The 27,238-nt window shown below is 40.0% G+C and overlaps 5 protein-coding genes across 10 annotated transcripts; 3 read left to right on the top strand and 2 right to left on the bottom strand.

The window, feature by feature from the left end:
- The first annotated feature begins 3,474 nt into the window (after positions 1-3,474).
- LOC115678105 ((+)-neomenthol dehydrogenase-like) lies at positions 3,475-5,567 on the top strand. 2 transcript variants are annotated; one of them, XM_030601411.2, is made up of 5 exons: positions 3,479-3,759; positions 3,877-4,129; positions 4,315-4,368; positions 4,618-4,794; positions 5,096-5,567. In XM_030601411.2, exons 1-5 carry the CDS (start codon positions 3,740-3,742, stop codon positions 5,471-5,473), a joined length of 882 nt encoding a protein of 293 aa, XP_030457271.1. In that variant the 5' UTR covers positions 3,479-3,739; the 3' UTR covers positions 5,474-5,567. The 2 variants fall into 2 exon arrangements, with proteins under 2 accessions (XP_056174328.1, XP_030457271.1); XM_056318353.1 differs by lacking the exon at positions 4,315-4,368 and having other exon boundaries at positions 3,475-3,759.
- A 624-nt stretch (positions 5,568-6,191) lies between these two features.
- LOC115678107 (uncharacterized) lies at positions 6,192-7,156 on the bottom strand. 2 transcript variants are annotated; one of them, XM_030601413.2, is made up of 4 exons: positions 7,016-7,156; positions 6,815-6,908; positions 6,590-6,660; positions 6,192-6,522 (listed from the first exon to the last, which is right to left on the bottom strand). In XM_030601413.2, the coding sequence occupies exons 1-4, from the start codon at positions 7,019-7,021 to the stop codon at positions 6,454-6,456; spliced, it is 240 nt and encodes a 79-aa protein (XP_030457273.1). In that variant the 5' UTR covers positions 7,022-7,156; the 3' UTR covers positions 6,192-6,453. The 2 variants fall into 2 exon arrangements, with proteins under 2 accessions (XP_030457273.1, XP_030457272.1); XM_030601412.2 differs by having other exon boundaries at positions 6,192-6,660.
- A 24-nt stretch (positions 7,157-7,180) lies between these two features.
- LOC115678103 (putative threonine aspartase) lies at positions 7,181-11,849 on the top strand. Its single transcript, XM_030601407.2, has 11 exons — positions 7,181-7,533; positions 7,676-7,726; positions 8,271-8,391; positions 8,525-8,609; positions 9,243-9,324; positions 9,439-9,562; positions 9,646-9,737; positions 9,813-9,976; positions 10,360-10,483; positions 10,571-10,675; positions 11,441-11,849. The coding sequence occupies exons 1-11, from the start codon at positions 7,369-7,371 to the stop codon at positions 11,531-11,533; spliced, it is 1,206 nt and encodes a 401-aa protein (XP_030457267.2). The 5' UTR covers positions 7,181-7,368; the 3' UTR covers positions 11,534-11,849.
- A 473-nt stretch (positions 11,850-12,322) lies between these two features.
- Positions 12,323-14,032, bottom strand: LOC115678185 (LIM domain-containing protein PLIM2b-like). The gene is made up of 5 exons (XM_030601517.2): positions 13,728-14,032; positions 13,463-13,562; positions 13,337-13,362; positions 12,995-13,084; positions 12,323-12,770 (listed from the first exon to the last, which is right to left on the bottom strand). Exons 1-5 carry the CDS (start codon positions 13,860-13,862, stop codon positions 12,489-12,491), a joined length of 633 nt encoding a protein of 210 aa, XP_030457377.1. The 5' UTR covers positions 13,863-14,032; the 3' UTR covers positions 12,323-12,488.
- A 4,305-nt stretch (positions 14,033-18,337) lies between these two features.
- Positions 18,338-20,487, top strand: LOC115678011 (acetyl-coenzyme A carboxylase carboxyl transferase subunit alpha, chloroplastic-like). Of its 4 annotated transcripts, none has more exons than XR_008818027.1 (3): positions 18,338-18,667; positions 19,339-19,642; positions 20,178-20,487. XR_008818027.1 is itself a non-coding variant. In XM_030601284.2 (3 exons), exons 2-3 carry the CDS (start codon positions 19,507-19,509, stop codon positions 20,295-20,297), a joined length of 501 nt encoding a protein of 166 aa, XP_030457144.2. In that variant the 5' UTR covers positions 18,345-18,667; positions 19,476-19,506; the 3' UTR covers positions 20,298-20,487. The 4 variants fall into 4 exon arrangements, 3 of the variants coding, with proteins under 3 accessions (XP_030457144.2, XP_030457142.2, XP_056174210.1); XM_030601284.2 differs by having other exon boundaries at positions 18,345-18,667; positions 19,476-19,887; XM_030601282.2 differs by having other exon boundaries at positions 18,345-18,667; positions 19,339-19,887.
- The last annotated feature ends 6,751 nt before the right edge of the window (positions 20,488-27,238 follow it).

Here is a 27,238-nt window from a genome sequence, read left to right as displayed (position 1 = left end):
TTGAGATGAGCAAGCAGTAAATCTAAGCAAGAGACATGAAAATCATGGATTCCTTCTAAAAACTCCCTAGTTTGGTTTTGAGGTTTTGCTTGGTTATACATCAGACAGCTAAAACAAGAAAGTTACTAAGAAAAGCAAGCTTTGTTTTACAGTATTCGAATGCGAATCTCTCGATGAGCGGTGTGATTTCTTCTACACAGTACAGTAACAACCATGTCAAAGCTTGTGGCCTCCTCAAACAATCATTGGACTCAAGATGCAACAAATACCAAACAGCGTAATGTTAAAATGAAAAAAAGAACATTACATACGTTATTCTGATAGTGACAAGTGTTGAGATTTGAAATATGTGGTCTATGTGTGATTATGAGATTTAGAACAATGGAATGGCTAATGCATGATACTGAAACATAGGTGTTTATATGGATGGCTCTCTTTTTATGAGATTTAGAACAATGGAATGGCTAATGCATGATACTGAAACATAGGTGTTTATATGGATGGCTCTCTTTGGTGTGAGCTATATGATATGAGACCTGCCATCATGAGTAGGGGGGAGCATGGTCCCGATGGACGGTTCCCATCCAGGATTGGTTCCGAAAAATTGGAACCGAGAACGGGACCACCAGTCTGATCTAGTTCCCAGGTGGGTTCATAGAATTGGTCCCCAATCACTATAAAATTTCATTCTTCAATTAATATCATGGTGGATCTAGTTTCTATGTAGGTACTTCTTTGCAAGGGAAAAGGTAAAAATAATAAAGAAATCTGCATGAGGGTCTTACTTATCAAATACAAAATGATATCATGATTTTAGGATAAATGCTCCTATTTGGACATTTGGTTCCATCTCTTGCTTATCATTTGACACGAAATAATACTATCCTTTTAGGATGAATTCTTACATTTTATATATACCGGTCTGGTCCAAGTGGGCGATTCCACGCCTAGAATTAGGAACTGGACAGGTACTCAGCGATCCAATAAATTGGAATTGGGAACCAGACTGGTCCCAATGGGAACCGCCGCCGGTTCTGGGCCAATCCGGACCGGTTCTGGGCAATCCAAGTGATTCCCGTTTCCTTTGCACATCCCTAGTAATGACCATGCCTTCCTCACATTGCTACTTAGATATGCACAAATACCAACCTACATGTGTATCCTCCATTCATAGCTTATTACAAAAGCAATCTTTCGCTTCATTAGACAAGGTAGTAGAAAATTTCAGGAATCAATCATTGCCTAATTGCTATTGGATAATACGCACTTCTAGACTCAAGAACACCCAGTTGAAAACTTCTATAGCTTAAAGTAACGAGCACACTGTAATTGATCGTTTTCATATCGTGAGTCGCACGTGATACTACCTAATTGAGTGTCTTGTCCCGAACTTCCGCAATCTGGCTGAGAAATATGCATGCAACCATAAAAGATGTGCAACTATAAAAAATAAAAATAAAAATTGAAGTAGTACACAGATTTTTATCTCCCTTTACAAGGAGGAGGCAGGAAAATGAGGAAAGGGCCAATGTTGGACCATTTCTCCCAAATTTAGGCGAAGCAGGCAGTGAACTGCCGTGCTGGTGCTGAGCTGACCAATCTGATTCCGAGATCACAGGCACAGAGAGATTGGCGTATTCAATCTGTGGTGGCTCTTTTTGACACGTTCAGTTTCTCTCTCCAAAAAAGGTTTCCGGAGAAAATGAACCATGAAAATGGATGGGCCTACGATCTTGTTCTTCACCTTAGAGGCTTGAAGAAACAAAAATGAAATCTTGGAGCTAATTTTTGGGATCTGCAGATGGGCCCATCAGAGTTCCTCCACCTCTTGGGTCTTGATTGTACAGCTGTTTTACAGCAAAATCTTCATTTTCTTGGTTCCCTCTTTCTCATTTGGCAGAGGAAGTATGGTCATAATGAAGCTGGAAAATTTCAGCTTCGCTCATCCAAAAGGGCACGCTATAGAAGAGAAAGGACACGTGAATTTGGAGTTTTTAAGTAAAAATGGGGGGAAAAAGAAGAGTACATGGAAGAGGAGGAGCATTCTTAATTAATATAAAGATAATCAATATAAAAGGGAAAACAACCGGGGAATACTAAAAAATATGAATTTCGCTTTTTCAATGCAATGTATTTATCATGGAAAAGTACCAAAAAAGTCTGAAATCTATTTCATTTGTACCAATTCAATCCTAAATGTTTTAATTGGGCCAATTTAGTAATATACATTTTGCATTTATGTCAATTGAGTTCATTCGGCCAATTTATGCCAAAAATTGCTAATGTGGACGACAGTCGTCCTACGTAGCACGATCGGCACTAACATGAACATTTTAAATATTTTTATTTTTATTCAAAAATTTTAATTTTTTATTAATTATTCTTTTATTTTTCCTTTTTTTTCTTTTTCTTGTTTTCTTTTTTTTTTTTCCGTTTGTGGCTGTCGAGGGTCGCCAAAGCTCGTTGGCCACTAGGCAAGGGCCCCAAGCCCTCACCAGCCACCGGTGAGGGTTGCCGCCCTTGCCCGGCCTCCTCGCTCTCAACTAGCAAGGTCAATGCTGCCTTCGCTAGCGGCTGGCGAGGCGGCCTCGCTCGTGCCCACCTTCACCTCATTCGCACCTGGGTGAGGTGGGGCGAGGGTGCCAGTACCATAGATAAAAAAAAAAAAAAGGAAACAAGAAAAAAGAAAAGAAAAATTATTAAAAATTTTCATGTCAGCACCGTCCATATCACGTAGGACGACTGGCATCCACGTCAACGATTTTTAGCCTAAATTGGCCAGATGGACTCAATTGGAATAATTGCAAAAGGTTTAGGATTAAATTGGCCTAATTAAAAGATTTATGACTAAATTGATACTAATGCAATAGGTTTAGGACTTTTTGGTACTTTCTCGTTCTTTATGAATAGTGTAGAAATTTTTTGATAAGCTTGTTTGAAGTGAAATGTATTCTTTTCCTCCTTTCTTTGCTCGAATACTATCGAGGTCTAGGAAGATTACCCATTGAGCTTGATGCTGGATTCTTGCCGACTTTGGTCGGATCCCCAACGAATTGATATGGAATTCCACGAGTGCTGTTGCCGATCCGCCGCCGTAAAACGATTTTCTACTATATTAGTAAGTAACTCTAGAAATGCACTTTGTTTCCGGGGAAAGGAAAATAATTTTCCCCACATGACGAAACTTGGATTAAGGGCAAGAGGAGAGCCCTTTGCATGACAGAGAGGGCTGATAACATATGACTCAGTACCCAAGTCACATCCGAACCTACGTACACGTCATAATCCAAGATGGTAGCACATTAGGTCAATGCTACTATATCGGGATAATCCAAGGACTCGTGGCACAGCCTCACATCTTCCCCAGTTCATCAGATAATCTACAATTTTTGACCAATAAATCCGTGTGATTGCCTAGCAATATATGCCTCATCTCTGTCAAAAAAAAGAAAGGAAAATAGATACTGAACTCATCTTTTGGCGAAACGGAGCCACACAAGCATTGCATGAGACATTGTTCTTTTTCTTTTTTGCACTCTTCATGTTTTTCTTTTGTTGCTCTTTCGGATGGGGAAAAAGAAAGAGGATGCACAATTTTGTGATGGCTTGTGACCGACAGTTCGTTATAAGTACTTAGGACACAGAGTCATATACCCACAGTTTAGGCAAGTTTCAGTTTGGGATAAGACTGAAAGCTCATTTTCATTGCCCATTTCTGCAACACAACCTCTCACCATCGATGGAAGAAACAGCAAGAAGGTACTTAAGAGTCTCTTGGTCCTTTCACTTGTTTAGATAGTCACTGAGTATGAGTGGTGACTCTGCTTCATGCTCAAGCCCCCATGTCCGTCACTTGTTTTTCTCCTGTTGTCACAGGTTAGCAGTTGTGACCGGAGCAAACAAAGGGATTGGATTGGAGACGGTGAAGCAGTTAGCTTCTAATGGGATCAGAGTGATTTTGACAGCTAGAAATGAGAAAAGGGGTCTTGAAGCTTTGAATAAGCTGAAGAAATGTGATGGCTCGTTCTCTGAGCTGGTGGTTTTTCATCAGCTTGATGTTGCAGACCTGGCTAGTATAACTTCTTTGGCCGATTTCGTCGGGACGAATTTTGGTAAACTCGACATCTTGGTACGCCCCAAAGTCGGCCTTAACACTAATCTGTCTGAGTTTACATTCATGGGTTTTTATTGAGAAGCGGAGAATCTTTAGAAGCTGGACAATTGGACGTATTTTTTGTATTGTTTTTATGAGTTTGCTTTATTTGTGATTTGGAAACCAAGTGAATAATAAACAAAGCTGAATTGTCAGTGCAGGTTAATAATGCTGGGATTGTTGGAGTCAGGGTAGACACAGATGCTTTATATGCAGTAAGTAATCTTAATGAAACTGAGTGAAGCATCTTCTAGGATGAGCAAAGAAAAGCGCTAAACAACATGCATGGAAGTAAAAAGTACACACCGGTAGCAAAATTGAGTTCACTTTTGTCTCCTTAGGACTATTTAGTCCTAGAAACTGTCCATATTTTGGTTTTGGCATTGAAATAGAAAACTAGTCCGCTTCATTTGTTGTCTCGGAAAATCGGCTGATTTATGAGAGATCTTTTCTTCCTAATGCAGAATGGAGTGAGAACCCACTGGACAAAACTGAGGAACGAAACATATGATTTAGCTGTAGATTGTATAACGACAAATTACTATGGTGCTAAAAGAACTGCTGAAGCACTCATGCCTCTCTTGCAGTTATCCGACGCGCCAAAAATTGTCAATGTTTCCTCCTTCATGGGAAAGCTAGAGGTATGAACGGTCGGTTTTTTTAAGAGCGCTTTCTACATCACGTACTGTCCAAGAGAACTGTCTACAGTCTTGAGTTTTCACAATTAACATTCCCGGGACATCATGCATTGTCCTAGAAAAAATGTCCAATCCACTAAGCAATGAATTTGTCAGCGATGTCACATTTACAAGGATAAACCGTCAGTAAGTCGCCTTATACTAGCAGGTTTTGATAAGAATGAAATTGCAACTGCTTGATTCATAGCCTTCGATAATTAAAATTTTATGGAAAAGATTCTATTTGGTGCTATTTTTGTTACAGAATATTCAAAATGAATGGGCCAATGGCATATTGAGCGATGCCGAAAGCCTAACAGAAGAGCGAATAGATGAGGTCCTGCACCAATTCCAGAGAGACTTCAAGGAAGGGTCATTACATACAAAAGGATGGCCAACTTTTCTTTCAGCCAACACCATGTCAAAAGCAGCCATGAACGCCTTCACAAGGATCCTTGCAAGGAAATATCCAAGGTTCTGCATCAATTCCGTGTGCCCTGGCTTTGTGCAAACCGATATAAACTTCAATGGCGGCATTTTAACCGTGGAAGAGGGTGCCAAAAGCCCAGTGAGGTTGGCACTCCTGCCCAACGGCGGTCCTTCAGGTCTCTTCTATATAAGGAGTGAATTGTCCACGTTCTGATAAAGAGATTCTCCGATTGTAGATTTGACAATCTGGAAACTTTCGATGTCTTGATTTTGTGTCTTTGAGCTTTCTGAAAGTCTAATTTTCTCAACTAAGGAGACAGAACGATGAAGTTGGGAAGCATCTTGCCATATGGAGACAAACTGCAGTGGTTGGGTGAACCACTTTCCGAAGTGTACTGTTGTCTGGATATGCGACACGTATCCTTCACAGCTGAAACATCAATTATACTGGCCCACAAGGAAGACACCTATCTTGGATACCATCCCTAACCAAAGACATCCGAGTCTCTCTGTCTATCTTCTAGCGTTAGCACCTTTCGCTTGCCCCGTGTTTGTTTTTTCTTTTGCTGGCAATAGTTAACATCACCTTCTTGATCCTAGCTCCTAATATGCATATGCAGAGGGGCACATTCATTTCAAAGCGTCACTCATTCAAGGCCCTATGTCAAGAATGTAACAAACCCTAGTAGGACAAGTATGAGTTTATCTAATGTGATCTACATTAATTAAGATTGCAATTTAGGATTAATCTAATAAAGTAAGATATAAAGATTCTTAATTAATCTAATATGAGATTGGCTAGAGTGGGCCGGATAAAGCCCGGCCTGTGATGAGAGAACCTGTGACTAAAAACTCTATAAATAGTTCTAGTTTATCCTCTAATCCTGATGCAACGCTAATCGTGAGGGGTGATTTCATTGAGCCAGTGATACAGAGGTAATAGAGGAGAAGCAGCGGTGTTAAGGATTGCTATTCCGCATCAAGAATCATGGATTCCAATGATGCTCAAATCCTTTTATTCTCGACTAATATATTCTAGATTCTAGCTATGGAAATCTTGGATGCCGTTTTCGCAGCTTACATCTGATTCAAGAATGAGTACAAAAAAAGCAACATTAACATTGCAAAATCTAATCTAATGTACTATGAATGCTATCCTGTCTGTCTACGAGAACCCGTATGATGATGAGGCCATCACCAGAAATAGCCTGGCCAGTATCCCATATTCGATGACTGGGTTCTGCTGGTGTATCGCATCCTCACCTACAGAATCGACACTCAGGTTTTGAGCTTCTCTAAAACAAATTCTCGGTATAAGCATCAGTCTTACTGAGTCGATGCTGTTGCTGACAACAGCGGTCGGATCCTTGTGTTCACCTTGCAGGCCAATTGCTTCAACATCTAAAACCACAAGAAATGCGAAAAAAAGAAGAGAAACATTTAGAAACCTGTCTGTGAACTTACGACGGTAACATCAGGGTTGGATCGTGCATGCAAATTCTCAATTCAGATTCGTTCCATGGAGGAGGGAAAAAACAAGAAAAGAAAGGACAACCCAGAATGCTCTGAGCAATCCGCGTGGCTTTGGAGGACCTGCTCTTCTCGGTGTCGCCATGCTGGTTCAGAGGGAACTTATCGACCACCTTTTGCTGCAATCAATCCAGAACATATACGCGTAGCGAGTCATTCAATTTACTTGCAGGCGACATGATCAAGAAAGTGTGCGGTGGACACGAGGGAAATGGAAGTCGCATACCTTCATGTCCACTCCGTCGTCCCTTTCCAGAGTCAAAGAACGTTTGATCAACGTTCCTGGATCGAATTCATGGGCTGTTTCGAAACGGTGCAATCATTGATGAGGGACTCTTAGCTTCGATCAAATGGGGTGTTCTTGTTTTCCACGATAAGGGAACGAACGAACTGTCGTCTCGAGCTTCAAGAATGTAATAAATCATCGGATTAGTGGGCCTCGGGACCCTTAAAAGAGTTTCATAGGCCACACATGTTGTTGGGCTTTGCATTGTAGGAGCTTTTTCTTGTCCCGACCTTCTTCAAGAACAGAGAGTCTTTGACTAGGGAGGCGGCGCAAGCGGCACCAACAGTCCATCCATGGCGACGGGCGGCGGCGGCGGCGGCGGCGCCGCGACGGCTGAAGGGCGTAGGTTCTTCGTCGCGGTCCACGTCGGCGCTGGCTACCACTCGCCTTCCAACGAGAAGTCGCTCCGGCTCGCCATGAAACGCGCCTGCCTCGCCGCCGCTTCTCTTCTGCGCAAGGTCTGTCTTCTCTATCGATTAAGCTATTTGAGCTTCCTCGATTAGTAGTAGTTTTTTTCCTGAATGCTGCATCGTTCGGCGATTGGAGATGAGGCGATGCTCTATTGACGGTTCCATTTCTTGTGTGGCGTCACGGGTGTAGGCTTCCGGTGGATGTCTGGACGCTGTTTCAGCTGCCATTCAAGTGCTTGAGGTAGGGCGCATTATTAGTCCTGTAAAAGTGAATACTTTTCCACAAGATTTCATCTTTTTCTCCGAGTCGAATCATAGAATTCTGTGGGGCGTGGGGAATTACTTTGGATGCGATAGATGAAAGCTGAGTTGATGAGAGAATTTACTTGTTTCCAAGCCAAAGTGGGTGAAGAACATGTAGAGGGTAATTTTGAAGCACAAAGTAGCTACTTTGAGGAGTTAAGCATCTCTTTCAAACATAATAGCCATGGCAAGAAAGATTCGGATGCGTGGTTACTCTTCATTCTGTGAAATTTATGACGAGTCGCGCACTAATGGAGTTAACATTCCAATCTGTGCTCAGAATTTTGACTATAAGCCAATGATGTACCATGTTTTTGAGAGGTAGCCGTTGGATCAGTCCCATCTATGTCAATGTAGGAACATAAGAAAGGTTACAGAAGACTTTCTCCTGTAATGCAAATTCTTGTCATGGACATACCCATTTGTTAAGACCATCTCATATGAAAAATCTGCAAAATAACTTGTAATTATTTCACTGGAAGGATGATCCTATCACAAATGCGGGACGTGGGTCCAACTTGACAGAGGATGGTCACATCGAATGTGATGCCAGCATAATGGATGGTGCTTCTGGGGCATTTGGAGCTGTAGGAGCTGTGCCTGGTACTCACTGTCCTATTGCCCTTACTTATTAGATTTTTCATTGAGTTGGTCCTTTTCAATGTATGTCGGTTTTACGTGATCTCTGTAAAATGCTCTTGATGTCTCTGAGTATTATTTCTTTGCTATAGACCAGGTGTCCGAAATGCTATTCAGATTGCTACTTTACTAGCCAAGGAGCAGATGCTGGAGTCCTCTTTATTGGGTCGGCTACATCCCATGTAAGATTAAGTTCCCTTAATTTGATTTTGGCTTATAATGGTTGTGGACAACACCCACCTCTGAACCCAACTAATCACCCCTGGAAGGAGGAAAGCAATAATCTCGAGGCATTTCTGAATGCTGACACTCTCTATTACCCTTGAAACAGCAGTAGTTACTCTAGTCTCTCATGTTGCCCAGTCTTTTCAGCTTCCTTGTCATAATATCTGGTCTTTCTAGTTGTTAGATTTGGAACTTGGTAGAAACTGGGAGAAACTGCCAGATGTCTGCTGCGCCTTAAATCTATCGTTAATGTTATAAGCTATGTAGTAGCAATGAAAATACTTATGAGTCTGGCAAATTTGTGCCATCTTTACTGTAGATTAACCAAATGACTATGAGGCCGTTCTAACAGTATCCCAGATCATACGGCATCTATGTTGTTCCAGTCCCTTTCTATTTAACGTGTTTGATTTGAGGTTTCCTTGTCATAATTTTGCAAACACCATCAATGACAAGAGAAAAGTTGCTGAAAATGTCCATTTGTCAGTAAGGCTTTCTGGTACTTGTATATTGTGGGTATGCCGTTGCATCGTTCAATGTCCTTAGGTCCCTTTTACATAACAGTGTTGAGTTATGTTTCCTTCTGACAGGTTTTTGGTTGGTGAAGGTGCTCGCAGATGGGCAAGGGGCAAGGGTGTTGCTCTGCCTGTGACTATAGCTGAAGCTGAAGAGGTTCCAGTGCTTGATTTCTTCCTTTTTATGTCAGTTGATTGCATATTTGACTGTAATTATACTTTTCGAGTCTGCCATCTGAAACTGTGCACATTGCATATTTTAAACCAACAGTGGCTGGTGACAGAAAGGACAAAAACACAATGGGAGAAATATAAAGAAATGGTTAATGATGCTAGAGCTGAGAAAAAAACCATTACCGAGCAACCTATGACCCGGGAGCCAGTTGAAGTGTTAGGTATGTGTCCCTAAGAGGCTGAAAAATATGCATTTCTTGAGGGACTAGACTAACTGTTGCGTTATATCTTCTTATTGACAAAGACGATAGCATCATGGACACCGTTGGAGTTATTTGCATTGACAATGAGGGACACATAGCATCTGGCGCTTCAAGTGGTGGTATTGCATTGAAGGTAATTGGTCTATTTTGAAAAAAATTAAAGTTAGCATAATTGTCATCATGATATTAATATCTGTAAAAATGACAGATTAGTGGCCGTGTCGGATTGGCTGCAATGTACGGCGCGGGTTGTTGGGCATCTTCAAAGGGTCCATTTGGGGCTCCTTTTATTACGGGCAGTTGTGTCTCCGGTGCAGGGGAGTACCTAATGAAGGGTTTTGCAGCTCGCGAGTGCTGCGTCTCATCATCAATGTATGATCTATCCTCGTTAAATATCTATCAATGAGGCTGTTTCTTTAAGAGACGAAAGAATGTATGTAACTGCTGTGATGGTTTTCTTTTTTTCTGGCAAGTATGTGATACTGATTTTGTTAATCTGAGTAACTTTTTGAAAGCAATGTTTGGGGCTGTTTGACCTAGTAAATACATGGCCATCATGAAATAATGATGCACTTTCCGTCACCATGCGGATAGATGGAAATTGAATTGAAGAAAGCTTGCCTGTGAGAATTATGATAACTTCTCTCTCCTGATTATCACATTCTTTGGTAGGTTTAGCTTTTGCTTATGCTTCCGGCGGAGGCTTAATATTACTATAGACCAACTAATCCGAAATAGCTATTTTTACGATGTAGTTCACAGGCAGGTCCTGCCTCTGCTTGCATGAAAGTTCTACGTGCAGTACTCCAGGAAAGCAGTCAACATGGTATTGATGGAACTGCCGGCATTTTATCAGTTCAAGCTGATGCTTCTGAGCCAGTACGGCGAGTTAAACTTTGTGCTAGTTGCGCTGTAGAGATTATCTTGGCATCAATTTTTAATTTTTTGTGATTGTAATTATTTTAGGTTCCAGGATCCTCACCGAAGCTGAATGCCGTAGAGATTGCTGCTGCTTACTCTTCGTCATCATTTGGTATTGGATACTTTGGAAGCTCAATGGAACGGCCGAAGGTATCACAAGATTAAATTATGGACCTTCAATATCTATCTCTGAAATCTTTTAGAATCGGCTTATTTTTCTTTTGTTACTACCCAGAAAATGAAGACAACGCGCAGCTTGTTTATATTGAATGAAGCCTGCAAAATTTAATTCTAGTTAACTTGTAATGGTATCACAAGATTAAATTATGGATCTTCGATTTCAATCCCTCGTATCTTTTAGAAACGGCTTATTATTCTTTTGTTACTACCCAGAAAATGAAGACGGCGCACAGCTTGTTTCTATTGAATGAAGCCTGCAGAATTTAATTCTAGTGAACTTGCACTGTCTGAGATCATGATGTTGACATGCAGTTTAGACTCTTAGCAATGTTAAAAGGTTGTGGGTGGTATGATATAAGGCACTCTGAATGCTTGATCAAAAAACAAAGTGCATGGGTCCTTCGACTCCTTTTTCTGTTAGAGATTGATGCCATGACTAGAATTTAACGGTATAGTCTTATGGGTTTGAGATCATGCATCCTGAAGCCTGGAGTGGCTAGGGTTGTCGGCACTCCGTAATTTATGTGCTAGTCTTTCCTATAATTTTCTGATGCAGAGAGGCTTGTTCTATTTGGTTTGTCTAGCTTTAGCATTATGGGATTTGACAAACGCATGTTTTTAGATAACCGGATATTGTGGCTATTAGTAAAGTCCATAGCGATTTCTTCAACCTCTTGGGTGATATTTTTGTTATTGCCTTTCAGTGTTCTGACATTCGCCCTCTGTATCTTTCAGGTTTCAATCCTTAGGAGTACAAAGCAGCAGAAGATAACTAGGATTGATCATTTTGAAGCGCGGATTGATCTTTCTGAGGACGGAGTGTTGTGATTGCTCATGCTTACCGTATCAAGCACTTGCCATCCAAGTAACTTCAAGCGCTAGAGAGATGAAAGATTTGTATACTATGGTATTGATTTATCTACCTCTCAAATTATGAATACCTAGCATGTCTTAGAGTCTATTCCTAGCTACAATTGAGTTTCCAGAATAAATTAATAGAATAGAGAGAAGCCTTAGGGATTACTGGAGTTTTTATGTGGCAAGAAAGGATTAGGAGGATCATATCAATTGAATTTTCAAGGAGGATTAACTCCATTGTATCAAAGCGATGGAAAAATTACAATACGAATGATGGTTGCTGTTAGTTTTTTTTCTGTAGGAAGCATAAAGCTTTTGAATTGCTTGTTATTTAATTATCCTTATTCAAGTAATTTCTTCTCTAACTGGGTGAATCTTGCTAGAATTTTGTTCTATCCACCTCCGCGGAAAAAATGTTGAGTTAAAAATGCCCTCCACATGATTAATAGAGGTGTCAATTCGACCTCTATCATCTGCTTGGTGAATTTACCACTAATGTTCAGCTCAACTTTCCTATGATACATGAAATTACAAGAAGGATGCTTCAATTGATCCATATGTACTCATGTATTGCCAAAGGAAAATTAGCAAGCAGGTTTGCGGTCAGACTTGGCTTTGCACTCTAATTCTGAACATGTTGTACTCATACCAATTCAGGAACGACACGAGGAGCTATCGTTCAGTCCATTAATCATCTATGCAAGTCCTCGAGGGATAAAGACGAGAAAAAGGAAGAGGGGTGAATAATCAGCTTCAGGATGAAGAAAAATCGGTGTATGAGATCATAATATGAGCATAATACAATCAAGCAAACACAGGAAGAATTATACTTGGAACAATCAAACAAGAATTTCAATCTTTTGCCCCCCAAAAAACCGAAAACAGATGACCGGCTAACCAAGTTGCAAAAAACTATCAAGGAGCTCTAAGCAGATAGGCGAATGCAAGACTCTTCTTGCATCTCGTGGTTAGCTTCCATCACTGGCTCAGCAGGCTCGGGTGGTGGGGTACCAGAGGAGGCATTTCTCCTGTGCGTGGCAGAGTCGAGCACATGCTTGTAGTCGCCCTTCTCCATGAACAGCCGCGCAAAATGGTGTCTGCAGTAGAGAACTCCATCGAGGGCGGCATAAGAGGAGTGCGTCAGAGGGCATCCTCCATGCGCACATCTGAAGCATGTCTTGTGGTAACACTCCCCCTCCATCGTCACCTATTTACAGGAACAAACCATCATGATGTATCCGAAAGCTCTACATCGATGTCCTCGCATTTACCAAATGGTCCACGGCAACACTTCTTGTATCAAATCGAGGGGAAATGTAGCTTGCCAGAGACACTAGCTAATGAATCAGACATGATCACACCAACGCCATGAAATACTTGAAACCTCTGACTTATAATTCTGATTGCCGAAAGGAGTAAAACTTTACGAACCTTTTCCAAGGGGTAAACGGTTTTGTTGCAAGTGGAACACTTGTCCAGGGTTCCGCTGAACAAGGAAGAGAGCTTGCTGGGGGTTCTTGTCTGTAAAAGGTTGTTAGGATTATCAATCAGGTAAAAGACAATAACATAGAAAGGGCACTATGGATGATGCTTTTTTTTTGCCTGAATTAGACAACCTCAACCATCCCAAGGATAAAACACTGGACTTCGTCCCGGATTAAACCTCAAAAGGATGATTCATTTGAGGTTATAGATAATTTTATTGAAACAAAAAGAAATTATGAAAGAGCATTCTGACATCCTGAAAATTAATATGATGGTGACGAAGTTTACCAGCTCATTCGGCTTGTCAGACTTGGCTGCCACGGCACATCATAGGCAAGATATTGTCAAGAGAAGAATAGTTAGTGCAAGATCTGGTAAAACCGATGAGAGCGAAACATGGCACGGAAGTTGTACCTGATTGGAAATTCTTCCTGAAGTCACCGGATTCCTTGAAGAGTTGCTCAAAATGCGTCTTACAGTAGAGAACACCATCCATTGAGGAATAGTTGCTCATCTACCAAGCCATGTACATCAGTACAGTTTTGATATAGGAATAATAGGAAAAGTATCGCTTTATCACATAAAACCAATTCCGAATCTTTCATTCACACTCAGAATCCAAAAATGGATGGCGATGTACATAACATTAACATCCAGAAAATGCAGAAACATAACATACCACAAGCGTCCCATTGCAATGGCTGCATCTGAAGCAGGTTTTGTGATAGGGATTGCCTTCAAGAGTCATCATATCGACGACATGAACGGTCTTGTCACAAACCTTACATTTATCCACGGTTCCAGTGAAGGCCATCTTTTGTGTTTGCTTGAGCAGATTGAATCTATGCTTTGTATCTGATCGTCCGAGGGTCAAAGAAGATTCAGCAAGAAAAACTGTCAAACCCTTTTCTTGCTACCCCACCTCAGACAAGTCAGATTGAACAAAAAACTCTTGGATATGTGTGAAAAACTTCAACGGATCACACGTTATAATGGGTCTTCGCCTTTCCTTGGGATGGTGGGAAATGGCATTCCAATTTTCTTGGACAGTTGAATGGATGTCCATGTTTGGGAGCTAAAAATGGACAATCCTCCTCTGAATGCATATGCATTGCCAGGGTAGGGGAATGAAAAGAGGGCATGTGTGTTTGACCTTTTCAAAAGTAGATGTTGGGCTGAGGCCAGCCAATTATACTTGGCAATTTATCTTTTTTGTCTTTGTCAAATGAGGTGGCCGTCCAAAATGTTTTTGACTCAGAGGTGATTCATAAGTCGATGACCTCATACGCAAATCAATCCAGAGTGTCATTTGTAGGTTTCATTTCTTGAAATAGATAAGGTTACTCATATAATAGTTGGGACTACTAAATGAATCGATTGTGTAGTGAATATGCCAGCTCCTCCTTTACTGCCTATCCCTCTCTCTCCCTATCACGAACAGGCTAGTCGCCACCTCCGGCGATGGTGACGACACCGAAGGCGTCCCTCGGCCCCCTCTCCACCGCCTATCCGCCAATGTCAGACCACCCGCTGCTCTTTCTTCCCAATGCAATCCATCAATGATTGGGAAATGTCCAGCATGCGAACTTAAAAATGAAGCTATTGAGAGTTTCCCAATAGTTTTCAAGTATATTCCGGCCTTTTAATCCTATAAAAAAAATACACGCATACCTTTCAAATCTATCCCGAACCATTTAGCAATATTTCATGAGGTTTCTTCCTAAATTTCGATTTTGTTCAACTTTTAATTTTTGTATTTTGAGTGATTTTTTCACACCCCTTTTCTTTCATTTTTAGCTTTCAAATTGGAAGATATGTTTATGACTTTACGTTAGCAATTTTTATTTGATTTCGTATTTTGTATTACTTTTGTAAATGAAAAGTTAAAAGATTAGGTTCTTTTAAAGTAATTATGACCTTAATAGGAAGAAAAAAGGATAATTAAACAATGGTTTTTGGAGTGAATATAATCTTTGGATACATTTGATAAAGACTTTAAAAGGTGGAGGACTTATTTTGATAACCTAATAAGGTGGGAATAAGATTGAAAATTGGAGAAAAGGTGAGGATTTTTATTGCAATTTTGCCTTAAAAAATTGTCAGGAAAAGCCATGTTCCTGCATTCGAGATAAACACTATGCATAATTATAAATGGATAAATCTGTATTATATGATATTAAATACAATCGTCGAGAGTTATATATCCATGAACTTCCAACGTTTTAAATTTGAAATCAAGATCATTATGAAGTATTTCAAGAATTCTAACCTCTAATACATGTTTGCGGGCAAAAGTACACTAGAAGTGCCATAACTTGTGTACGGCGATCACTTTGGTGCCATAACTTTTTTTCGGATCACTTTGGTGCCAAATCGGAGGAAAATCGATCACTTTAGTGACTCTGGCCAAAAAGCTGACCTGGCATTTATACTAAAAAAAAATGGTCGACTTGTACACGGTGGAAATTACGTGACTTTTTTCGAATTTTTTTAATTTTTTAAAAAAAAAAAGTTGCGAGCGAGCGAGGAGCCCTCGCCGCTGCCGCGCTAATCCCACCACCGCCGGAAGGGCCGGCGGTGGTGGCGCAGTGGTCGGCGAGGTCGCCGCCCCGGCCGGGCCCGCGACCCTCGCCTAGCCCGGCGAGGGTCGGATCCGACAAGGTCCGGCCTCGCCTTTCTTGGCGAGGCGAGACCTCGCCGTCGCTGGGTCGCGACGGCGAGGTCTCGCCTCGCCGGATCCGGCCCTCGCCGACCACTGCCCCACCACCGCCGGCCCTTCTCGGCGGTGGTGGGTTATGGCAGCAGCGCGAGGGCTCCTACATGCTGTTTTTTTTTTTTAATATAATTTAATTTTTTTTTAAAAAGTACATGTCAACGGGCTAAACGGCGTCGTTTTTGGTTTTTAATGCTGACTGGACCTCTCCGGCGAGCCGTGGACCTCTCCGGCAAGCCGTGTCAGCGCCACATCGGATTTCCGGCGAGCCACGTCAGCATTGGCACTAAAATGATCGATTTTCAAAAAAGTTGGCACCAAAGTGATCCGAAAAAAAGTTATGGCACCAAAGTGATCATCATACACAAGTTATGGCACTTCTAGTGTACTTTTGCCCATGTTTGTGCCTGAACTTCTGATTGTTGTACAATACCCTGAACTTTTTTTTGTTATAGATTTTACCTCTTCACTAGCATGTGCAGTTCACATGATCTTGAGTGAGTAAAACTGTAAAAGTGTATCTTCATTTCACTTTTTGAAAGAAAACCCTTTTATACCCCCTGTAAAATGGTAAAAATATATATATGGGATTCGTTTAGAAAAAGGGAGAAAACTAGATTAAATTGAAAATTAATAACAAAATAGAAATGAATATATAAATAATTAGATTAAGTGATAAATTCTTGTTATTTGACGAATGTAGCCACTTTAATAGAACTAAATAAGATTTATTACGAAATGTGTGTGCGGTGCTCACAGGGGTTGCTGCTGACCATTTCCCCATCATCATAGGCTATTCCCGGTGATGGTGGACCGGCGACCCTCGCCGATGGCAGTCGATCTGAGCAAAGGTCGTTGGCCTCTGGCTGAGGCCTAGCAACCCCCGCCGACCATTTTCCCACCATCGCTGGCCCTTCCCGATGATGGTGGGGCAGCGGCAAGGGCTGGTCCAACTCTTTTTTTAAAAAAAATTATCTTTTTTAATTTATTTAATTTAAATCAAATTTGTATTAAAAATTAAATTTGGAAAAAACGACATCATTTTAGTTGCGACATCTAGGGGTGAGCGGTTCTAGGTTCCTTACAGGTTCCATTTGGAACCCGGAACCTACCCTCTAGTACAGATTCCTCGTTTTTTGGAACCTGGAACCTACCCGTTAAAACCTGGAACATACCTTGTCACAGGTTCCAGGGTAGGTTTCAAGGTCTAACAGGTTCTTTTTTTTTATTTCATTTTTAGTTAAACAAAACAAAAATGAACGGAATAAGCTTATTATTTACCAAAGAGAATACAAAAGACTAGTTTGCTTTGCATTACAGTTCAAATAAATATAATTAAAACAAGAAGTCATTGTGTGAATCGATACTAGGAGTCAGTGGTTCCATGTTTCGTATAGGTTCCATCTGGAACCTTCCCATGAGAATAGGTTCCTTATTTTTTGGAACCTAGAACCTACCCTATCACAAGTTCCAACTTGATTCTATGATCTACCCAGGTTCCACCTGTATTATTAATTGAATAATTGCAGTGAATCATCACCTTTAATGACCACAACTTGCTACTATGATCCACTGACCACAACTTATATAAAACATTAACAAGTAATAAAATGAAAGGTCACATTAACAAGTAATAAAATAAAAGGTCAGACTAGTGGTTCCAGATTATACACTCATCATTCAATGCCATGAAACACCACAGGATCACGCGAAGACTTAGACCAAGAAAAAACACAAAAAACTTGTTTAGATTTCAAGTTCTAGGTCAGGTTTCAGGTTCCAAGTTTCACCTACCTAGAACCTGGAACCTACCCGTCAAAATAGGTTCCCCAATTTTTAGAACCCGAAACCTACCCTGCATATCTTGAAACCTGAAACCTACAAGCTCCCACAAGTCAGATTCCCAAGTTCAGGTTCTATCCTAAAACCATGCTCACCCCTAGCGACATCGTCACGTAGAAGAAAGAAATTATTAAAAAAGCCACGTCAGTAGTTCTGTTAACCAAGTTGAACGAATTTAACAGAATAACTCGATTGTTAGGGTGGGGTTCATACTCCCCATCGACAAAAAAGCATGGGGCAGCATCCTTGCAACGCTAGATGGCATTTATATTTTAGATCTGTATTTTATTGGTAATTTGGGCTCGAACCCATATATAGTTAATGAGCATATATGATCTCTTTTAGAGATGAGATGTGTTAAATATTGTGAAATACTCTACTGGATGTAGCCCTAATTTAAGAGTGAACCGGAATAAATTTTTGTGCCTTGTTTACTTTTCCTCGCATTAACTCTCTATTTCGTTGTATTTGTGCGACTAATCCTAACATCGATGGCACTAATTTATAAATTTTAAGACTTTATTACATTTTTTTATAAATTTTAAAATTTAATTATATTTTCGTAATAAATTTTAGGCCTTTTAATAATCATATCTCCACACAAAAATTTTTTATTGATTTGGAGCAAAATCGTACTTGGCATGTGCGTGCGGGGCCCAGTTTCGTTGGGAGTTTATCTGTTTGGGGGGGGGGGGGGGGGATTATCCTCTTTTCTCGGTGACGTGTCCGTCTTCCCCGAAGGATATGAGCAAGCAGGCAGCAGCAGCTCTCACTGTCACGCTCATCTCAAGCGCGTGCGCGACACTTCCAGTTCATTGTTGAGACTACTATTGTTCTGTCTGAACAATCTCCAAGTTAGCAGGATCGAAAGCTTGCAATGCAACGCATAGCCAAAAGAACCAGTGAAGAGCAAGAGGCAGACACCCCTCGATTGACCGCAGGATCCTGAGAGCTAGAACTGGCTGACTCTCTCTCGCTCTCTCTCTCTCAGAGACAATGGCTTCTTGCTCCTCCTGCATGGTGGGTAGACCATAGTTCCTTGTACGGGTCCTGGAGCTCCCAGGGTAAGCAATCTATCAAATTCAAGTTCCTCTTGTCGTTCGTTCCCTTTGGTTGACGGCAACAAAGAAAGGGGGGAAAATGGGGGGAACAAAGATAGTAAAAGTTTAAAGGTGTGGGAATACATCAGTTCATCAATCATCAGTTCTGCGATGTATGAAGGAAGGAGATTTATCTGTCAAGCATCCCAGGTTGCGTGTGTTTTCGGATCACAAGTTCGGAGTCTTATGCGTTGTAGCATTCTTATAAGATGCCCCAAAAAGTGTGTTACCTTATCTTTATGAGTGCCCATTCACACATCATTTCAAGTATTGATGCTTCTTCTATGAGTTTTTGCCATGAGATCTCTGTTTCTGGATTATTTTGATATTATGAGAACATTTTTTTGCCGTCTGCTTATTCTGTTTTTCCATTTGGGAAGTTTGCGATTGAGCTTGATACGAGTCCATCTATAGCTGATCATGATCGATGCATCGCAAGCACAGTACCAATTCAATGTAAGGCAGCTATATCCATCTGGGAAGCTAAATTCAAGTGTGTGTGGCTAAGAGCCACATTCAGGACATTCCTGCTTTTTTTCTTTTCCTTTTTCACTAGTTTGCTACAACTTGGAATTTGATTCGTTGAAATCCCATTTCTCAGTTGTTACAAATTGATTTATTAGCATTTGATCCAGGTCTAGCTTTCAATTTTAACTAGAGCTGGTTACAGCAGAAGGACAAGGAGCTCTTCCTTCATGTACCAAGTCATTTATGTCAATGTAAATCCAGGGGCGTACTCTTGGTGAATCAACATCCATTGTTCTTTAAACAGGTCAGACAGGCCACGGGTACCGACTCTTGAGATGAACTCCTTGTCTTTACTTGGAAGAAATGGTGGAGGACAACAGCGAGGCAACTTTCAGGGCTTTGAATTTGGTTCATGTTCGAATGCTACCAAGGAGCTCTCTGCTAGTGATTTGCTTAGAAGTTCATCGAGAGGTTCTTATAAATACTGGTCTAAACTTTCTAGAGGTTCTAGGAAACAATACCGGTACTGCATTTTTGCAAAAGTAAACAAGGGTAGGAAGCATGAGTATCCCTGGCCTGATAACCTTGATCCAAACATCCCCAGCGAACAACAGTTGACCTATCTCTCTCACTTCAAGCCTCTGGCTGAGAAACCGAAACCAGTGACACTTCCTTTCGAAAAGCCCCTTATGGACCTAGAGCAAAAGATAGTCGAGGTGAGTTTCCTATCAAATGTGTTTGATGTCAAACATGAGGAATTCTAAGCTATGCAGTTTGTTTTCATTGCTTGTTAGGCAAATTAGATCAACCCAGTGAGAAAGTTAAGCCCGCATATTTCCCTCTCATGATCATTGTGTTAGAGTTGATACACTCACCTAAATTGCTTAGTTGAGCTGTTTAATGAAGTGTTATAACTTAGAAGAAGTGTAAAGGCATTTAGCTCTTCACCATTGTAATCTATTCAAATAACAAAACTCAACCTTGACATTCTTTATGTTTCCTGCAGGTTCAGAGAATGGCTGACAAAACCGGTTTAGACTTCAGTGACCAAATTGGTGCACTAGAAAACAAGTACCAACAGGTAAAATTCCAAAATTATCATGTGAGATGTCCCCGACAAGGTTAGCATAGGCATTGCTCCAGCGTTACATTTTATCAGCGTTTAGTTCTTAAGTCGTTTGGTTGAGCTTATTCTCCAGCTGCCCTCGAGTTCTGGATGGATTGTCCATTAGATGTGTAAAGGTAAAGGTGAAGAAAATATGCGACTAACGCATGTGCTTTTCTTATGGCATCTGGACTGGATGTGAGATTGAACCTCTTAACACCTTACCCATTGACACCCCTACTTTTCGGTAAGGTGTGGCCTTAAGGCTGAGTGCACTTTGATTTCTTCAATTTAGTCCTCCAACTCTTTTTGTGAAATCGAGTTAACGAACGTCACATGAGCACATTAACGGTGTTAACTAACGGAGGAGCTTGATTACATAAACCGTACAAGTTAAATGATTTGGGTAGCATACTTTCTGGCATTAAAAGTAAAAAATAAGAATAAGTTTCTCCAATTGAAAATAGATCCATTAAATATTCCTTATATTTAAATTAGAACATTATGTCATATTAAGATTAGAACATTGAAAGCTGCAAAAAAGAATACGCATTCTGGCCCTGTTTCTCAAAAAGTGTATATCGATTACAAAGATCAAATCACAAATTTCAATTCAGAATATAAGCCTAGTACGAATGAAAAATTCGCGAATCGCTTACACTTAACTTATGTCCCCTTAACGTGTGACGAAACATCACGCGTCAATTCAATGTCCACAAATCACAACACAGAAATTCCTATTCAATAGTCATCTCTCACCTCTCACTACAAATACGCCCGAACCACTCATTTTTCAAATGACAATGAGTCGTGCCGAAAGAACTAATGTGAAAATCCGCGCGGCGCTTACCTTACTTTAAAATGCGAAAACCTACCTCATCAAGGTCTACAGATTTTCTAACCAAAAAAAAAAAAGGGTCTATATAAGACATTCCAATCGCATCGATGCGCCAACAAGCATGTGTCACGGACTGGCAGTTCCAAAGCTGTGAAATAGCCCATCCGACGACCAGTGGGTTGTTAACACTAGCCGGTCTTTGTTCTATTATTGTTTCAAAGAATTGTATGGCGAATAACTTTCTCGTATCGAATTGCACCACACCCAGCTAAGCTCGGGCATCTAGTCTATCGAACGAGACATACAGAACACTTTAGATACAACATCTGGTTTCGCCTTGCCATGGCCGCATCAAGAGAGCATCATCAACTCCCGACCAGTTTGTGCATGGAAAACCAACCCAGCCTTCAGAGTTCGTAGAAATATAATCGTTTTATCTCAAAACTCCTAGCACCAACCATCCTGACGCTACTCTCATGAACTAGTTGTATCCATCTCTTCTGCATCAGTCACTTTTCACTCAATAATCCCAAACTCCATTCACAAGAGTTCGCGAGTACGAGAGAGTCACGGTTCGTGACACATATGGCATTGCTGGTAAAGAATTTGAGGGTGGAGCCCGAGAGTACTAGGTCCAAAGTTCGATTCTCATCAATACCGTACACCCATCTACATAAAAGAGAGGAGCAAGACAAAAAAAAATTTGCGTCGATTAACCTCGTAGGATCCAAACCACAAAAGATGTGAGAACTTGCAAACCTAATCATGCCCCCCTTGCAAACCACAAGGAATTAGACACGCGTGTTTCAATTTATTACGACGGAGCTAGGATTTTTAATTTTTTCAGCGGGGATGATGATGTGAAGGTTTAATTGAGCCCAGTTTTGTTTTTTAAAACTGAAAAATAAGTGTTGGAAACTGAATTAATAAACTTTCGGTGTTAACGATCTTCGAGTGCCGAAGAGGGAAATAAAAAGTTGTTTGATAATTGATGACTATAAATAATTTCTTTCCAAACATGGATTTTGTAGATATTAGGATTAATACCATGAAAAACCCCAAACTGGTACATTTATAACGAATTTATCCAAAATTAACTTTTTAACTACCAAAAACCCCAAACTGGTACACTTATAACGAATTTACCCTTATTTAGTTTCCGTTAAATTTTACTGTTTAATAACACACAGCAGTTGACGGATGTGCCAATTTTGAATTTTGCCCTCCGTTTGTCTCGGGTGTACTAGTTTGTGATTTTTTTTATATTAATACAATTTAACAGAAACTAACGAAGGGTAAATTTGTCACATGTGTACCAGTTTTGGTTTTTTGTGATGTAAATTTGTCACGGGTTTAACAGTTTAGAATTTTGGTGGTAAAAAAATCAATTTAGGGTAATTTGGACAAATTTAAGGTTTTTCGTGATATTAATCCTAGATATTATTAATAGGTTTTAGCAACATGATTGGTAGGATTAGATCTCTTCATTAAATTTATTTTTTTATTTAATCAATTAAGTAAATTTTTTCTTACTCAACACATTAGGTGGCTTGTGATCTAAACCAATTAATTAAGATGTGAGTCGGTAAATGCTATCGAAACGCGCTTAATTAGGTTATCGAACACACCCAAATTAACATAGATCATTATACAAACTTTTTCCAACTCGAGCTCAACTCAATACGATACTTTAAAGCTTGAACTCGGCTGTTTAAAATAAATAAATAAAGGAAGAATCAAATAATACAAAACTCTAAGGTGGAGTTTCCCCAAGATTAAAGAATGTCACTTTCCTATTTCATGAGGTAGAATTTTATTTATCTATGGAAATACACATTATAACTATAAAATAAGGCTTGTGACCCACTTAAGCATTAGGACATCCGGTGGGATTTGAAGTAGACTCAAGCTCCATTTGAATTTGATACAAATATATCAGATGGGCCTTAGCTATCCAACCTGCTATAGTATTTGCCCTTCTTCCGCGATGGGCCGGAGTTAAATTCGAAAATTGGCCCAGAAGATCACGAGCCTACATGGTAAGTATAAGCTCTGATCTGCGGTCTCCGTCGCTTGAACTAAAGACAAACTATCCGACTTCCAACTCGATGTGTTCATGCGCTTTTGCGCACATGGAATATCGAACCACGGTCTTCAACGCGAAAACACGGTATTATAATCACTTGACCATTATAGATTTTTATAGCGAAATGGCACAACGATTACATTCTATTATAAATTAGAAATTTTCTGGACAAAACAAAAGTTGGACCGATTCCCGAATAAAACCGGGAGTCACAAGGTCAAGTTCTCAATCTAGAACTGGCTCGTCCGAGAACCGATCATCCTTTAACTAGTAATATAAAATACCTTGTAGCATTCATTGCACACGACACGAACTAAATTGTATATTGGAGAATCGATTGTCCCATAGAAATTTAGCCATTTTAGACTTCACGGAGTTAGATTGTTATACCGAATTGTTATTCATTCTTAACCTGAGTTTTCCGAGGTAGAAACATACTGTTGAAGCCTGCAAAACTTTGCGACGCTCTAGATGTTCTGGTAGAAAGCTGCTCTTGATACGAAAGCGACGGCGTCTCAACGTCTCTCCTGTATGCCGCGACAGAATGAAATACTGCACCGCCGAATCGTGTCGGACATAGAATCACGAACGATGGGGACCCGAGTCTGCGCACTAACAGGAACTTGCATCGGGGGTTACTTCTTTATGAAGTATAGGATCGGGAGGAAAGTGCCATTCCTTGAGGATTGAACTATGAAAATGAAAAAGTGGCTTTTCTATCTACTATATAATTACATTGCTTTATTCTGATTGTTGCTGTCTTCTTCCCTATCTTCTTGGCAAAGACTTGCAAAGTATTGCCCTGAAAGAGATTGATGTAGCCCTGCCTTTTCCTTTTCCCACTTTTTGTTAATGGCCTCCCATTGGAAGCTTTTCCTAATAGTGCACTGCTGATCCTGATCATTATATATCAAAATATATTGTCCAATTAAATTAATATTAATGTGAACCCACTAAAAGAAGAAATAAATAAAAATGCACTACTATAGCATCTCTTATCCAACATGAAGTCGAAAATTAATTTTCTATTTCAGATTATATTCGGTCTTTTTAGGCTTCTTTTGCTTCGCGAAAAATGAATGATTTGGAAAATATCTTCTTAAAAATAATCGCTTGTATTGCTCACAAAAATAAACGAACGAAAAATATTTTCATCGTCTACGAAAATATTTAAATATAAATTATTATCGATAATGAAAATATTTTTCATTGATTAAATATTCTGCTCTGCTCATTTCGTGGAAAACATTTTCCTCATTTTTCGGCATTTGATTCGCTTAGGAAAATGAGTCAATGGAAAACCTATGTTTAAATTCAGAAAAATGATTTCCTCTTTGGAAAACCGGAAAACATTTTACAAATATATGATTATATTTCGGCGCTTGGACTTGAAACTCTACTCGTTGACACGGAAACTTCAACGTTGGTTCCTGGGCCCCTGGCATTCAGGACCAGGTCTCTGTCGCCCGAGCCTCGATGGTCCATCAAGGCCGAGCCTAGGACCCTACCACCCATGCCCGGGTCCATCGAGGCTGAGTTCGAAGGCCTAGTGTCCGTTCCCAATGTCTCGGCACCTGAGCCCTAGTCCATAAAAGTCGTGCTTAGGTCCCCAATACTTGAGCTGTGGTCGGTTTCACAAAGGTTGAGCGAGGCTTGACGGTCGGGTTCGAGTCTTTAGTTAATGAGACATTTGTTCCAATAAAAATATTTTAAAAAAATCAATTATTTTATTATTATTTTCCTTCTTCTTCGATCGGCCATGGTGCTGGCCACAGGTGAGGGACAAGCTCGCCAAATTTCGGCGAGCTCAAGCTCATTACAGCAAGCTCAAGGCATTGTGAGTAACGGCGAGCTCGAGCCTCGTCAACCTGTGGCAAGGTGCAAGCTCGTCTGTGGCCGGTCCTGCAGCCAAAGAAGAAGGAAAAAAGGAAAAAAAATGAAAAGAAAAAACTGAAAAAAGAAAAAGAAAAAAAGAAAACAATTAAAAATTCAATTTTTTGAAAAAGAAATAAAAATTATTAAAAGGACTGCACAGAGGAAAATCAAGTCAGATTTTCCATATCAAACGGCAGAAAATTTTTCTAGTTCATTTTAAATTTCAGTCAAACACCGAAAAATATTGTCATTTTCCTAGTAAATGACTTCCTGAAAAACATTTTTCAGGAACATCACATTTACTGCAAAATAAACGAAACCTTTAGTGTTCCAAGCGGTTCCAACAGGATTGGGCTTGCAACTTTCTAACAGGTATCAAGCGCGCTCGACCAAGGTTTGATCCATCCATTTTATATACGACCAGTAAATGTGTTGCTTGCGGATGAACTCTATGATATAACGTTAGCGAAAGTGTGTTTATCCTCTTGTATCGTTGCCCCCCACCGGTGAAATCAACACGCTCCATTCCTGCAAACCGGTCAACTGAAGCAACCCCAAGGAGAAGATGAGCACCAAAGAGACAAACTTCAAAGAAGAAAATGCATTGCGCGCGCGCGAGAGAGAGAGAGAGAGAGAGAGAGTAAATTCAAATGGTTGACAAATTCGATGTTTTCAATACGATAAAATTTTATAGCAATTTCTCTTAGTTTGTTTTACAAAAAAATGAATTATTTGAAAAAAAATATTTTTCTAAAAATAACCGATTGAAATAATGTGCCAATGAAAAATGTTTTAATTATGGACAACAATTTACTTCCATACATTTTTTTGGACGATGAAAATATATTTCGTTCATTTCATGTTTGTAAGCGATACGAGCGACCATTCTAAAGAAAATATTTTCCAAATTATTTATTTTCAGTGAAACATACAAAGCATTTGTTTTGTACAAATTTCGGATAAGATTTTGATTGCGCGATAAAAGGGCATCATTGAAAATCTTTGAGCGCCTTTTAACAAGGCTCTCGATATCAACGCAAAATTCTTTTAGGGCGCGTTTAGTGCAGCATTTCCAAAAGTATTTGAGGTTTTGAAATGTCTTTATGTCAAAGTTGAAGTGTTTGGTGCATTCCCAAAGTCTTTTAGGGCAAAGTTAGCATTTCTAAAGTCCCTTAACCCAATGTAACCCTCGCCTAATATTTTTTTTCCTTCTAACTTTCCTCCCTAGTACTTTCGTATTCAATTTTGCCCTCACAATCACTGTTTATCATCTCCCTCTCTAAAATTGGCATTCCAGATCTAGATCTAAGTCGCTGAGCTGACGCTTCGCCAATGGTTGCGCAAGGCTTGTTGACGATTGGCGAGGGTCATTAGTGGTTGCAAGTCTGGGTTGTCAAGGACTGGGTTTGCGCGAGTTTAGGATGCCCGAGGTCACGCAACCCATGACGTTGCCTCGGTTGGCCTCTTCAACGGTTCGATCCTTGCTGGTTCCGATTGCTTTCACCATATTTGCTTCCACGATGGTTCGAAGCTCTCCATTCTCTAATAGCCATGCCCTTTATTTTTATTTTATTTTTGTTTTACTTCAAAACTACTTTGCAAAAAATACACCGAAAGTCATTTAATCAGACATTATTTACCTTGAGCAAATGCATCTTGCGTCAATTTGCATTTCCCAAAAACTCTCCAAAATGCCTCGTATTTTTAGTTTGATGAAGCTCAAGCTCGACTGAATTCGATCATATGGAGCCGGAGCTCAAATTCACGAGCTCAAATTTGAAATCTAAATCCAATATAACATAATTTTCCATCTGCATAATATTAAATAAGAACCAATAATTACTCCATCATGCTAAAGTTATTTCATGAAACAAAAAATAAAAACTCCGAGCTGGAGCTCTCTACTAAGGGTGCGTTTGGTAATTTGCGAAATAGTGACTGATTCTATTCTTTTGTTCCGTGGAACAAAAAAAGAATAAAAATCCGTTTGGTAAATTTTTTGTTCCTAGGCACAAATTTGTTTCCATAATCAGTTTTGGAGCAGAATAAAGAATAAAAAAAAAGTTACTTCTTGATTTTAGGAACAAGAATCAGAAATGAAAACGATTTTTTTTTCTGCTTCTTAGTTGGCTTCTTCATTTTTCTTGGCCTATGGCTAGTCAC

Source organism: Syzygium oleosum, unplaced genomic scaffold, assembly GCF_021117445.2.
Source record: "Syzygium oleosum isolate NSW1041296 unplaced genomic scaffold, Sole_v2.1 Sole_v2.15, whole genome shotgun sequence".
NCBI lineage: Eukaryota > Viridiplantae > Streptophyta > Magnoliopsida > Myrtales > Myrtaceae > Syzygium > Syzygium oleosum.
This window is presented reverse-complemented; position numbering and strand designations above follow the sequence as displayed.

Excerpts from the sequence above, each read along its gene's own strand:
- LOC115678107 (XM_030601412.2), bottom strand. Across the intron at positions 6,661-6,814 it reads GATTGCTCAGAGCATTCTGG|ATGTTGAAGCAATTGGCCTG; the intron begins GTTGTCCTTTCT and ends TTGTGGTTTTAG.
- LOC115678185 (XM_030601517.2), bottom strand. The coding sequence starts at position 13,862 with ATGGCCTTCACTGGAACCGTGGATAAATGTAAGGTTTGTGACAAGACC. Across the intron at positions 13,085-13,336 it reads CTGACAAGCCGAATGAGCTG|ACAAGAACCCCCAGCAAGCT; the intron begins GTAAACTTCGTC and ends AACCTTTTACAG. Across the intron at positions 12,771-12,994 it reads CCGTTTACCCCTTGGAAAAG|GTGACGATGGAGGGGGAGTG; the intron begins GTTCGTAAAGTT and ends TCCTGTAAATAG.
- LOC115678105 (XM_030601411.2), top strand. The coding sequence starts at position 3,740 with ATGGAAGAAACAGCAAGAAG. Across the intron at positions 3,760-3,876 it reads ATGGAAGAAACAGCAAGAAG|GTTAGCAGTTGTGACCGGAG; the intron begins GTACTTAAGAGT and ends CTGTTGTCACAG. Across the intron at positions 4,369-4,617 it reads ACACAGATGCTTTATATGCA|AATGGAGTGAGAACCCACTG; the intron begins GTAAGTAATCTT and ends TTCCTAATGCAG.
- LOC115678103 (XM_030601407.2), top strand. The coding sequence starts at position 7,369 with ATGGCGACGGGCGGCGGCGGCGGCGGCGGCGCCGCGACGGCTGAAGGG. Across the intron at positions 8,610-9,242 it reads TTGGGTCGGCTACATCCCAT|GTTTTTGGTTGGTGAAGGTG; the intron begins GTAAGATTAAGT and ends TCCTTCTGACAG. Across the intron at positions 10,676-11,440 it reads GCTCAATGGAACGGCCGAAG|GTTTCAATCCTTAGGAGTAC; the intron begins GTATCACAAGAT and ends TGTATCTTTCAG.
- LOC115678011 (XM_056318235.1), top strand. The coding sequence starts at position 19,131 with ATGCATCGCAAGCACAGTACCAATTCAAT. Across the intron at positions 19,160-19,475 it reads AAGCACAGTACCAATTCAAT|GTCAGACAGGCCACGGGTAC; the intron begins GTAAGGCAGCTA and ends TTCTTTAAACAG. Across the intron at positions 19,888-20,177 it reads TAGAGCAAAAGATAGTCGAG|GTTCAGAGAATGGCTGACAA; the intron begins GTGAGTTTCCTA and ends TGTTTCCTGCAG.